The 13,219-nt window shown below is 41.1% G+C and overlaps 1 protein-coding gene across 1 annotated transcript in view; it reads right to left on the reverse strand.

Annotated features, from left to right (window-relative positions):
• The window catches only part of LOC138947190 (glutamate decarboxylase-like), a 62,794-nt gene that overhangs the window by 27,110 nt on the left and 22,465 nt on the right, over nt 1-13,219 (reverse strand). The window contains exons 7-10 of the mRNA XM_070318625.1: nt 12,800-12,915; nt 12,061-12,140; nt 10,161-10,332; nt 5,189-5,253 (exon numbers count right to left, since the gene is read on the reverse strand). Of these exons, the coding sequence (XP_070174726.1) occupies nt 5,189-5,253; nt 10,161-10,332; nt 12,061-12,140; nt 12,800-12,915 (433 nt within the window). The remainder of the gene's footprint in view (nt 1-5,188; nt 5,254-10,160; nt 10,333-12,060; nt 12,141-12,799; nt 12,916-13,219) is intronic.

Raw genomic sequence — 13,219 nt, forward strand, 5'->3', positions numbered from 1 at the left:
GCCTGTACGTGATATTGGGCTACAGCAGAGTTTGCTGACAGTGCTCAATGAACACGGAGGGTTTGCTGCGCACGAGTTTTACAGTGGAGGTTTCTGCTGTCATAGGGCTGACGGTTTTTCGCTGACAGCGCACACGGGATTTTCAGGGATTGAGTTTCTCGTGTCTTTTTTCTGCTTGGGGAGGCAGAATTGTGTATAGCTGGACTGGTTTTGTGACAAGGTCAGTCACGTGTATTTGGCTAGGTTGTCTGACAGAGACACGAGTACGGGGCACTTGACACCCAGCGGCAGAAGGGGAAGGATCTAATACACAGTTTCTAGAGTATGATGGTTTTTCACCGAATATTGTATTCGGCACTCTAGGGGAGCTTCGACTAGTTATTTCTTCTCTCTGCCACGTATTTTGCTGAGGACAAGTCGTCAACTTTCCTTCGTCGGCGATGGCTTTCGCATAAGGATTCGACAAGGGGTTCTGGACGTTTTTGGTCACTGTTGACGAACAGAGGCTGTTCCAGGGAGGAAGCGGATTTTGCTTCCATGAGAGTACAATCATAGGCTTTTGAGGTAATAAATCATTATTTAACGCTGTTGATGAGTCTGTGTTTGTGGAATGAAATACTCTCTGTTGTTCTTTCCAGGTTAGCGCATAATTTACTCTCTGTGACGCTAAAATACTAATCTGTATATGGTTTTTGCAGATAGGGAGAGAAGGACGGAAAATGACTGTTTTGTTGTTGTAAAAAGTCCGTTTTGTGCAGGCCCACGTGCTCGATGAGGTATTTAAAGATGACATGTTTTAAGGTGGTGGGTGAGGGGTAGCAGACATGTTTAGTTCACCGATGCTTTCTGTTTGCAGCCTTCGTTTCGTTCGCCTCGCTTCGTTACATTCCTGTAACATCTGCACGGCTGACTCTGGCGGGAACTGTTGAAGCTACGCTAACCAGGAGACCGGCTAACCAGGAGACCGGCTAACCAGCGGACCGGCTAACCAGCGAACCGGCTAACCAGCGGACCGGCTAACCAGCGCACCGACTAACCAGCATACCGGCTAAGCAGCAGCAGCAGAGATAAAGCTAAGTGCACCATGTCGTACGCACCCCGTTGACCACCGTTGTCTTTTCGTATCTATGATTTCATTGGAGTAGTGACAACGTGGGGTGTGTGACCCCTGCATGAACTAGAGCTTTTTGAACAGAACATTCTCATTTGACTGTATTTACACGGGATCAGCGTGTTACTATAATTTTCTATATACTACTGGCATTTTGTCAGTGATCACGGGTTTTTTACGTGTTGAGAACGTAAAAGGAACATATTTTGAGTGAAGGCTCGAGGGAGGTGGCGAGTTTATACATAAACAGGCGTCTGAAACTTATACTTTTGTTGACTCTACTTAATTGTATGACTGCGAGAGTGGATCGTGGTGTGGTTAGTTAATTAGTAGTAATTAACCGGTTCATAATCACCTTAAGTGATATATTGAAACGTGACACTATAACCCACCGAACTCTGACATGGATTACAGGATCTTTTTCGTGCGCACTTGGTCTTGTGCTTGCGTATACACACGGGGGGGGGGGGGGGGGGGGGTTCGGACATCGAGGAGAGTTTGCACACAAAGTTGACTCTGAGAAATAAATCTCTCGCCGAACGTGGGGACGAACTCACGCTGACAGCGGCCAACTGGATACAAATCCAGCGCGCTACCGACTGAGCTACATCCCCGCCCTAGAGTAAATAGGCTATGAATGTACCCCCCTCTGGTGAAAGATTGAGCATGCAAAGAACCACACTATTTTGTCCCTCTCACCTGGGTTAAGCTATCATTTTTTTGCGTGTAGTTGTGTTTTCAATTTTTTATTTTTTTTTGGTTGTTTTCGCGGAGATTTGGATTGCCTGTAATAATGGCAACAAGAATGATTCCACACCGACCTATTTTTTTTTTTTTTTTTTTTTTTTGCTCCAGTATTTGGTAATTCTATGAGTCCTTCCCGTGAAAGCAATGCGGCTCAACATCTGAGATCGGCCCCATCCTGACCTCAGGTCAAAATGAGTTCGGCTCATTCTCTCCCTGACAGGATGCCTTGGTTTTCCTGGTCTGGCGAGGAAATCGATTTTTTTTTACATATTTAGATCTTTTCGTAATGTGTTATGGATATAAGCAGATTCGCGATCGTCGATAATGATTTTTCATGGTGTTGTGTAATTTTTAAATTACAAAGGAATTGATATGTAAGACAGTTTCAAGCGAGCTATTTTTCGCGGCTGTATTTACTGTGCAAACAACTCTAAATATGGCAAAAGTGTCACGTGATAATCAACCGTTTGGTTTCGGAGCTCGATGAAGCAGACGATTTTTTCTGACAGTAATGCAACCATATATTACGGTCTCCTTCCGGCAGCAGTCCCAAAATTTCGACTTGTTTTGACCTTAGAACGATGTCTTTATCATAACTGTGAAGAACAGAACGGAGATAACTGTCGAAGTCGGTCAATCTGCAATCATTTTCGTCTCGCGAACACTGCTCGCGAACAACATATGGGAGATAACTCTGCATTCTTATTTTGATAGATTCGCGTAGGACTTTAGCGTCCGGTCAGAGAGATAACTGGCGATAGCCGTGGAGCGAGGATGATCAGAATGAGATCTGGACAGGCTATTACATGGGATAAGGCCAGCTCTCCACTTGGACTCATACCAACAATCATCAGCATGGAAGCATTCTGTCAAGAGTGAGTTCATTACATTTAGTCAAATTTTGACTAAATGTTTTAACATAGAGGGGGAATCGAGACGAGGGTCGTGGTGTATGTGTGTGTGTGTGTGTGTGTGTGTGTGTGTGTGTGTGTGTGTGTGTGTGTGTGTGTGTGTGTGTGTGTGTGTGTGTGTGTGTAGAGCGATTCAGACCAAACTACTGGACCGATCTTTATGAAATTTTACATGAGAGTTCCTGGGAATGATATCCCCGGACATTTTTTTCTTTTTTTCGATAAATACCTTTGATGACGTCATATCCGGCTTTTTGTAAAAGTTGAGGCGGCACTGTCACATCCTCATTTTTCAATCAAATTGATTAAAACTTTGGCAAAGCAATCTTCGACGAAGGCCGGACTTTGGTATTGCATTTCAGCTTGGTGGCTTTAAAACTAATGAATGAGTTTGGTCATTAAAAATCGGAAACTTGTAATTAAAATTATGTTTTTATTAAACGATCCAAAAACAATTTCATCTTATTCTTCGTCATTTTCTGATTCCAGAAACATATACATATGTTATATTTGGATTACAAACATGCTCTGAACATTAAAAATATGAAAATTATGATTAAAATTATGTTTTCGAAATCGAGTTAAAAATAATTTCATCTTATTCCTTGTTGGTCCCGGATTCCAAAAACATATAGATATGATATGTGTGGATTAAAAACAAACTCAGTAAGCTAAAACGAATAGAGATACAGAAAAGCGTGTTATCCTGCTCAGCGCGACCACTACCGCACTATTCTGGCTTGTCGATTTCACTGCCTTTGCCACGAGCGGTGGACTGACGAAACTATGAGTATGCGGTCTTGGTGAAAAAAAGCAGTGCGTTCAGTTTCATTCTGTGAGTTCGACAGCTTGACTAAATGTTGTTATTTCGCCTTACGCGACTTGTTACATTTAGTAATTAAACAATGGCGATTGCACGTGAGAGGGAACAATAAAGAGACCAAAAAGCAATGTACTCACGTTAAAATGACGAACACGGAACGAATAACAGCGACGTTTCGACCTAAGGGTCTTCTTCAGGCACAAAAACACAAAAGTACACACACACAAAAAAGAAAGAAGAAGAAAGACGATAGAACAGAGGAGAATAACTGACAAAACAACTGCACTGCACAAATCAACAAATGACAAAGACAGAGAAGCAAGGGAAGCTACTCGAGGGAAAGCCAACAATAACACAGGCAAGAAAAAGTTAGAGTTGAAATGATGAATGGGAACGAAAGAGGAAACTCACGTACCCCTGCGCGCACACACACACACACACACACACACACCTAAAGTGTGGATGGTTACCTAAGAGGCGGCACTGGGTGTAGTGCCTTTCTAGTGCACTTGCACTACAACAGCACTGGGTGCAGTACTCGCTCCGGCATCGAAGAATTTTGCACTAAAAAATGCACAAAATTTGACCTATTTCGTCGCCTATAGAGGACGGAAAGAATGTCATTTTGAACATTGTTATGACATTCTTTCCGTGAAAAAGGTAAATTAAACGGTGTCAATTTAACCATAAGGCAACCATCCACACGTGTGGACGGAAAGAATGTCATTTTGAACATTGTTATGACATTCTTTCCGTCAAAAAAGTCAATTTAACGGTGTTAAATGAAGCGACCATCCACACAATTAGGTTGCCATCCAGAGTTTAGGTTGCCATCCACGTGTGGATGGTTGCCTTATGGTGATTTAGGCAACCAAACCTGTGGAAATATGGGTACACACACACACACACACACACATACACACACACACACACACACACGCACACACAAGGTGAAACAGCGGGGGGAAGGTTGAGATGAATGAATTAACGGCGGATGTTAATTCCATCGGGGCAGGTAGTGCCGAGGGATGATAATAATGATGTGGGACTCCCTGAGTTTGCGCTCGAAGGAGTCGCCACGTACATGCCACAGAGCCATGACTCTGACATGATCAAGTGAGTGATTAACGGCGGTGAAATGAAGGGATACTGGCCTATTGCGGGAATCACGGATGTCGGCCAGATGCTCGGAGAAACGCACCTCGAGGGTGCGCGCGGTTTCTCCGATATAAATCTGGCGACAAGAGAGGCAAACGATCGCATAGACAACGTTGTGGCTTTGACAGTCAAACGTTCTCTTGACCGTGCCTGTAACATCAATTCCATTGTTGCTGTTACTTTTTGTGTGTGCAAAGTCGTTACTATTATTTGTTTTGGCAGTTGTCGCCTCTATTTTTATATTCTATTACACTGGTACCTGCACTGGCGACCACCTTTTGACAGCGACCGGCTGCCAATTACGACCGCCCCAAAGGATCACCGATGATGCTTCTTTTTTTGGATATTTTTCAACTTTCCATAGCGGTCACCATTAACGACCACTTTTGGTCGGTTCATTAGGGGATCGTTAGTGGCAGTTGTTTCCCCTGTATTTACCTTTCTATCCCTTTTGCTACGTGCTTGTGGTCACATGACATCAACACGGAACCTCCCCAGGCACCCTGCACAAAAAAAAAAAAAAAAATACAGACCATACTCTGCATAATTCTATTTCATAAATCGCAACTTTCATTTTTTTTGCAAATATTTACAGACGTACCCGCTCATACATATCATATGTTTATGTACCATGGAATAAGATCGTCACAGATGTGTGTTTGTGTACTCAGATCCATGAACAAGGACGGGTGGGGTGGGGTGGGTAGACAGGGTGGGGATCAGGGGGAGGAAATCAACGAAACAGAGAGACAGAGTGGCAATTTACCTAGCCGTCGCCTATACGCACACACTTACCTCCCCCTCCTACCATCACACACACACCACATTCTCTCACTTACCTCTATAAATAGCTTTCCAAAGCCGTGCTTGTGGAATTCTAAACCCGCTGTTACAAAAACATGGCTTCGTTTTAAGGTCAAAAGCATATCAGGTATAGAATCTCCTCCATGACCTCTTGCCCAAAGTGCTTTCGCTCGGACATTCAAGATCACAGCAGTGCTGTAAATTGCTTGACACGACCACCAAGGGGTTGGGATTCATCTGGCTGTCTTTGTTATCACAAATAGCAGTGATGATCAAGGTCGTTTAAATGATGCGTCACTGGATTGTGTCTGTTGAGATGACCATTAAATTTGTGACCCTCCACCACGAAATGAGTCGCATGTCACCTCGCGCGGTTCTGCGCTAGGCTTAATATAAGTCCGGGGAGTGTCTGGTAACAGTGTGAGGGTCACCTTAGTCACAGGCTTATAACTCAAACAGTTTTCGCTCTTTTCCAAAACGGGTTTCACCACTGGATAGAGCATAAAAAACTCTTTAGGAAAATGTAAAAATATGAAAATCATGCAAAGGTGACATGCGACTCATTTCATGGTGGAGGGTCACATTTTTGCATGCAATTATGACAGTTCTAAAAAGTACAACTTCAGTTGTGTTTTTCAGTGTCCTTAATTAAGATGTTCCCCCAAAATATGTATCAATTTTTTTAAGTGTAAAAAATAGACTACAGAACGTTGTAATTCGAAACAGACTGCTAACGTTCTATAATCATGAAGCCTTTTTTTTTTTTTTTTTTTTTTGCTTCGTCCATTTTGAAAGTTATATATATTACACAAAAACTACAATTACAGAATCAAAAAACAAGAAAGGTAGGTTGTTGGAACGTTTGTTATTGACAAAACAATACATTCACAGATATTTCGACCCAACGGTCTTTTAAGTGAACAGACAAACAAATATTCACACAAAACTTATCTTGATAGAATCAGTTTTCGCCCACTCGCCAGGAAGCCGAGCGAATGAATAATTGTATGATGAAATAATTGTAAACGTGTGTGTGTGTGTGGTTTTAAATGTTCGTCTCCAGAGAATGAAATTATAATTGTTTTTTCAATGAGTAAACGCTCAGATAACTTTCTTTACGTGTGTGTGTGGTTTTAATTATATACAATTACAGTTCTAAAATAATTAAGTCACCAACCAGTCACCATTGATTTGTGTTTGCTGTGCATTTTGTTTGTCCATTTTAAAGGACGACAGGTCAAAGTTCTTGTAAATTCTTCGTTTCTTCAATGAGTAAACGCTCTAATAACTTTCTTTATGTTTGATATAACATATTGTCTAAACAATAACGGCTATTGTGTTTTCAGCGTAGTGGGACATGGATGGGGAATGTATGTATACATTATGATAAAACAACCAAACAACATATGACAACAACCCTAAACATAAAAACAACCAAACAACATATGACAACAGCCCTAAACATAAAAACAACCAAACAACATATGACAACAACCCTAAACATAAAAACAACCAAACAACATATGACAACAACCCTAAACATAAAAACAACCAAACAACATATGACAACAACCCTAAACATAAAAACAACCAAACAACATATGACAACAGCCCTAAACATAAAAACAACCAAACAACATATGTGACCCTCCACCACGAAATGAGTCGCATGTCACCTTGCGCGGTTCTGCGCTAGGCTTAATATAAGTCCGGGGAGTGCCTTGTAACAATGTGAGGGTCACCTTAGTCACAGGCTTATAACTCAAACAGTTTTCGCTCTTTTCTAAAACGGTTTTCACCACTGGATAGAGCATAAAAAATTCGTTAGGAAAATGTAAAAATATGAAAATCATGCAACGGTGACATGCGACTCATTCCGTGGTGGAGGGTCACATATGACAACAACCCTAAACATAAAAACAATCAAACAACATATGACAACAACCCTAAACATAAAAACAACCAAACAACATATGACAACAACCCTAAACATAAAAACAACCAAACAACATATGACAACAACCCTAAACATAAAAACAACCAAACAACATATGACAACAGCCCTAAACATAAAAACAACCAAACAACATATGACAACAGCCCTAAACATAAAAACAACCAAACAACATATGACAACAACCCTAAACATAAAAACAACCAAACAACATATGACAACAACCCTAAACATAAAAACAACCAAACAACATATGACAACAACCCTAAACATAAAAACAACCAAACAACATATGACAACAACCCTAAACATAAAAACAACCAAACAACATATGACAACAGCCCTAAACATAAAAACAACCAAACAACATATGACAACAACCCTAAACATAAAAACAACCAAACAACATATGACAACAACCCTAAACATAAAAACAATCAAACAACATATGACAACAACCCTAAACATAAAAACAACCAAACAACATATGACAACAACCCTAAACATAAAAACAACCAAACAACATATGACAACAACCCTAAACATAAAAACAACCAAACAACATATGACAACAACCCTAAACATAAAAACAACCAAACAACATATGACAACAACCCTAAACATAAAAACAACCAAACAACATATGACAACAACCCTAAACATAAAAACAACCAAACAACATATGACAACAACCCTAAACATAAAAACAACCAAACAACATATGACAACAACCCTAAACATAAAAACAACCAAACAACATATGACAACAACCCTAAACATAAAAACAATCAAACCAAACGAAGTAAGAACAGCCAAAGTATTCCAGACAGGCACGTCCGCCCACATCCATACCACCCCCACTCACACAGACACAGACAGACACAGACACACACACAGACACACAAATACACACAGACACACACACACAGACACACACACAGACACACACAAACACACACACAGACACACAGACACAGACACACAGACACACACACACAGACACACACACAGACACACACACAGACACACACATAGACACACACACAGACACACACACAGACACAGACACACACATAGACACAGACACAGACACACACATAGACACAGACACAGACATACACATAGACACAGACACACACACACACACAGACACACACATACACACAGACACACACAGACACACACACAGACACACACACAGACACACACACACACACACACACACACACACACACACACACACACACACACACGCACACTCTCACGCACATGAGTTGATGGTACATACATACCACAGTATGTACTTGAATAACTTAGACTAGCCCGCTCAAATAATCCAGCAGAACTGGATAACACGGTAACGTCGCCTTTAACATTCGGTAAGTAAGACTTTCAAGTGTGGATCTCAAGAGCTCTAATTGGAAGGGGATATAACGCCCGCTTTCACTTTGACAATAGACAACAAGATTCTGTCTTCTGGTTGAAATACTTTCCTTTCCTTTCTCACATGTCATCCTCACGCCCAACGCTTTGTGTACAAATAGACCTTTGTCAGTACAACTCTGTCTGGGGTCTCAAGTTACCTCCAAGTTTGTCTGGTCAGATTCTTTTGCGTAGTTCTTGCACGACATTATCTTCGAATTTTTTTTAAATTTTAGATAGGGGGCGTGGGGGTGGGGGGGGGAGGAGCAGGCGGACCACACATATAAATAACAGAATAAAAACACCACACCCTTCAAATACCAGTTTTGAATAACACCAACTTGAGTAAAGTATTGAAACATGAAAACGAACGAAACGAGAGAAATAATTAAGCACAGACATAGCCTGATTTGAATTCGAAAAAAAAGTGTCATAGGGATATCGTTTGTCCCTTTCACTGTGGTTATATATGTAATAACCGAGTGCCGAAACACTACGATCACCTCGGGAGGCGAAGTGCAATCAAACAGGATTGAAAATGTTAGGGCTAATTTCTTAGCCCTATAAAAACTGTTATGCAAACCCGAAGGTTTCCATGAACATACAGACACACGGAAACCACCAGACCCCATCACAAACATAATTCCACAATCAACCGGTGTTGACTTAAAGGCCAACGACTCGGGTGCAGAGTCTGCTGTGAAAGGAGCGGTAGCCTCCCCTGTCACATATACAACAAGATTCTGTCTTCCTGCTGAATTACTTTTTATTCATCCTCTCGCATACTTGATACACGCGTCCGATGATTGTTGTACATGATGGCTTGTATGAAGTTTGTAAAGTTTCAAATAAAACTGGATTTCGTGCCGTCGGTTTCTATTGTGTATTTCTTGTTTTGTTAATATTTTAGAAAGAACATTTATTTTGAAAGGGAAGAGTTGGAGAGGAGAAGCAGAAAAAAAACTAATAAATGGAAAACAGGCGTTAAAGAAGAAAGAATAAAAGTCACAATAAGTAACCAAGACAAATGTCTACACACACACACACACACACACACACACACACACACACACACACACACACACACACACACACACCGCTACAATCATCCTAACTAACACCACTCCCAACTGTACACACATACACCCCAACTTTGATCCGCCCGCCGCCCCCCACTCCTCCTCCCACCCTCTCCCCCGCCCCCTGACTGAAAAAAATAGATAATCTCACATCAATATGCATCCAGATGCCGTACTTGAGGCAGACGTCAGCGATCTCCTCAATAGGATCAAAGGCTCCCATCACAGTTGTTCCACACATCGCGTTCACCATCATAGGGACCTTCCCCTCTCTTTTAGCTGCCAGGATCTGCTGCTCTAGTTCGGACACCACCATCTTGCCCCTGCAGAAAAAGGATAGAAAACAGAAATCTGTTAGGAAAAATCCAGTCAAAGATCAGCGATCTCCTCAGTAGGATCAAAGGCTCCCATAACAGTGGTCCCACACATCGCGTTCACCATCATAGGGACCTTGCCTTCTCTCTTAGCTGCCAGGATCTGCTGCTCTAGTTCGGACACCACCATCTTGCCCCTAGAGAAAGGATAGCAAACAGAAAACAGACACGAAAGATCTAGCAAATATCAGCAATCTCCTCAATAATTGATTAAAGGCTACCATCACAGTGGAAGCACACATGATGTTCACCATCATAGCGACCTTGCCCTCTCTCTTAGCTGCCATGATCTGCTGCTTTAGTTGTGAGACCACCATTTTGCCCCTGGCGAAAAATACAGAAACCAGAAAGCGGTCATGGAAGATCCACACAGCCTCCTAAACAATGGAACGACACATTCGAATCTTGCCTTCCCTCTTATCTGCCAGGATCTGCTGCTCTAGCTCAGAGACCATCATCTTACCCCTGGAGAAAAGAATATCAGAGCGATATATCACAGAAAACCCATGCATTCCACATAACCGAAACCTTTCGCTCTATTTATTCAACCTATTATTGACATTTTGATTTTGATTTTCTTTTTTTAGAACTGCTGTGAACAAGATGATTAATTCATTTAAAAGCACAGTAAGTTTCCCGTAAACCATCACATATACTGTCAGGCTTTTACACACAGTACAAACACCCTTCCATTTGAACGCTCACCAAACGGGAACATCCTAGGTGCCCTCCGTAAAGAGCGAGCAATTTTCAAAGAATTTATTTTTGCGTGGTTTATCTTACCCCTGAGCCATCGTGAACCCGTGTGATCAAGTTTCCCTTTTTCACAATGTAGTCGTCAGTTAGTAATTTGAATGCGACTCGCTGTGAGCTTATCTGCAATAGCACGTTATTAAGTACCTCTGACAATGCACGAAACAAACGGTTGTCGTTCACAAGAACTCTAGCGATGGCTTTTGACTGTTCAGAGGAACTGGCGATAGACATAAACCGTCGTCTGCTACGAGAACCACGACCTTGCGTGACCCTGCTTCCGGGCTTTTCTTTTTTCAAACTTTCAAAACTTCGAATTGTACTGATCTTGTCTTGATGAAAAAAGATTTATTTTATGATTTAAGAATGTTTGTGTAACAAGCTGTCAATTTATTATTTAGATTTTAAAAGTTAGGTCTAGCGCCAAAACGCACCACGGTCCGATTGTCTCTGACACTCTCTCCGCAAAATAATTCTTTGAAAATTGCTCGCTCTTTACGTAGGGCACCTAGGATGTTCCCGTTTGGTGAGCGTTTAAATGGAAGGGTGTTTGTACTGTGTGAAAAAAGCCTGACAGTATCTGTGATGGTTTACGGGAGGCTTACTGTGCCTTTAAATGTAAAAAGGAGAACATTTTTGTCATCCTGAAGATTCGAATCTTTCCATCATTGCCGTTAAAAAATTCCCATTTGCCATTCAGCGTCTTTTTTTTGCAAGGTACAGCTGATTTATTTGTACCTGAGCAAAGCAGCCAAGCAACTTATCGCCCAACCAACTAAACAACCCAACAAATTACCAAAATAAGCAAAGAAAAATACACCAACCAAAACAAAGAAACAACTAGGAACAATCACAATAAACAAGCAACAACAATCAGATCTAAAATAGTAGCTTTTAGTAAATGAATATTCTAGATGTCCTCACCGACTATCGCAAGGAATCTTGATGTAGTTGTTGGTTCCCAAGCCAAGCAGGACACAGGCCCTTTTAATACTGAAGTGGCTCTGCAACAGGATCAGCGACCACATTCATGTAGTAGGTATAACCAACTGATTTTTCAAATTCTTCATGCATTGATTTTGTTTTATAATTTGCACTCTAAAACAATCTTTTTGAAGTTGAAATTCGTTCAAATAAAGAGGTATTATGGCCGCTGTGTATTTTTTTCAATTTTTTTAAAAACAGAGGTCGCGCGCCACGAAAACAGTGTTCGCTCAAAACAGGGGACACGCCTATTGCTAGAGAAATACGTTCACTTCTCGAAAGAACGTTGTAAAGAAGGTTTCACACAATGATTCGTGATCAGAAAAACTGTTTTGTGCACCAAATTTCTTTAAAAGTGTAGTTTTCTCGATTAATAATGTTGAAAATTGCTGAAAGTCATTGAAACAGACTATAGTTTTTGAAAAATCCTTTAGTGTATTTTTAGGTTTATGAACAATTCTGTATGATGCTAGATAGGGTTTTCCCGATCTAACGTATGAAAGAACCCAATGCTATTCATCGAATTAAGACATTTTCCTAATTACAGGTGATTTCGTTGTTTGTAAAATCACTTCATAAACATTGTTGCATAAACAAATTTTAACATCTTTTGACGTCATGAGTTTACGCAACTATTTGCATACCGGTCCAGCGGAATATCTGAAATGTCTAGGCCTACCTGCTCTGACGTGAAGACGACGGGCTGAGCGCACGAGGGCATCCCCTCAGTCTTCACGTTGGGGAAGGTGTGATGTCTGGCCAGCAACACGCCGTACAGATTGGACACGGCTCCCCCTGTTCAGGTCATATTCGTCGTTATCATCACCGTCAGCATCGTTATCATCGTCACCGTCATCGTTGTCGTCATTGTCCTCGTCGTTAGTGTCATCATCATCATCATCATCATCATCATCATCATCATCATCATCATCATCATCATCATCATCATCATCATCATCATCATCATCATCATCATCATCATCATCATCATCACCATTGGTTATCTTTCAAGTTATCGAAACATCAGCAAAGCGTTCAGAGATTTATTTGATTCTTAAAACCCCAAACGAAGCGAACTGATGATTTCCTTCACAAAAAT

This window comes from Littorina saxatilis, linkage group LG14, assembly GCF_037325665.1.
Source record: "Littorina saxatilis isolate snail1 linkage group LG14, US_GU_Lsax_2.0, whole genome shotgun sequence".
NCBI lineage: Eukaryota > Metazoa > Mollusca > Gastropoda > Littorinimorpha > Littorinidae > Littorina > Littorina saxatilis.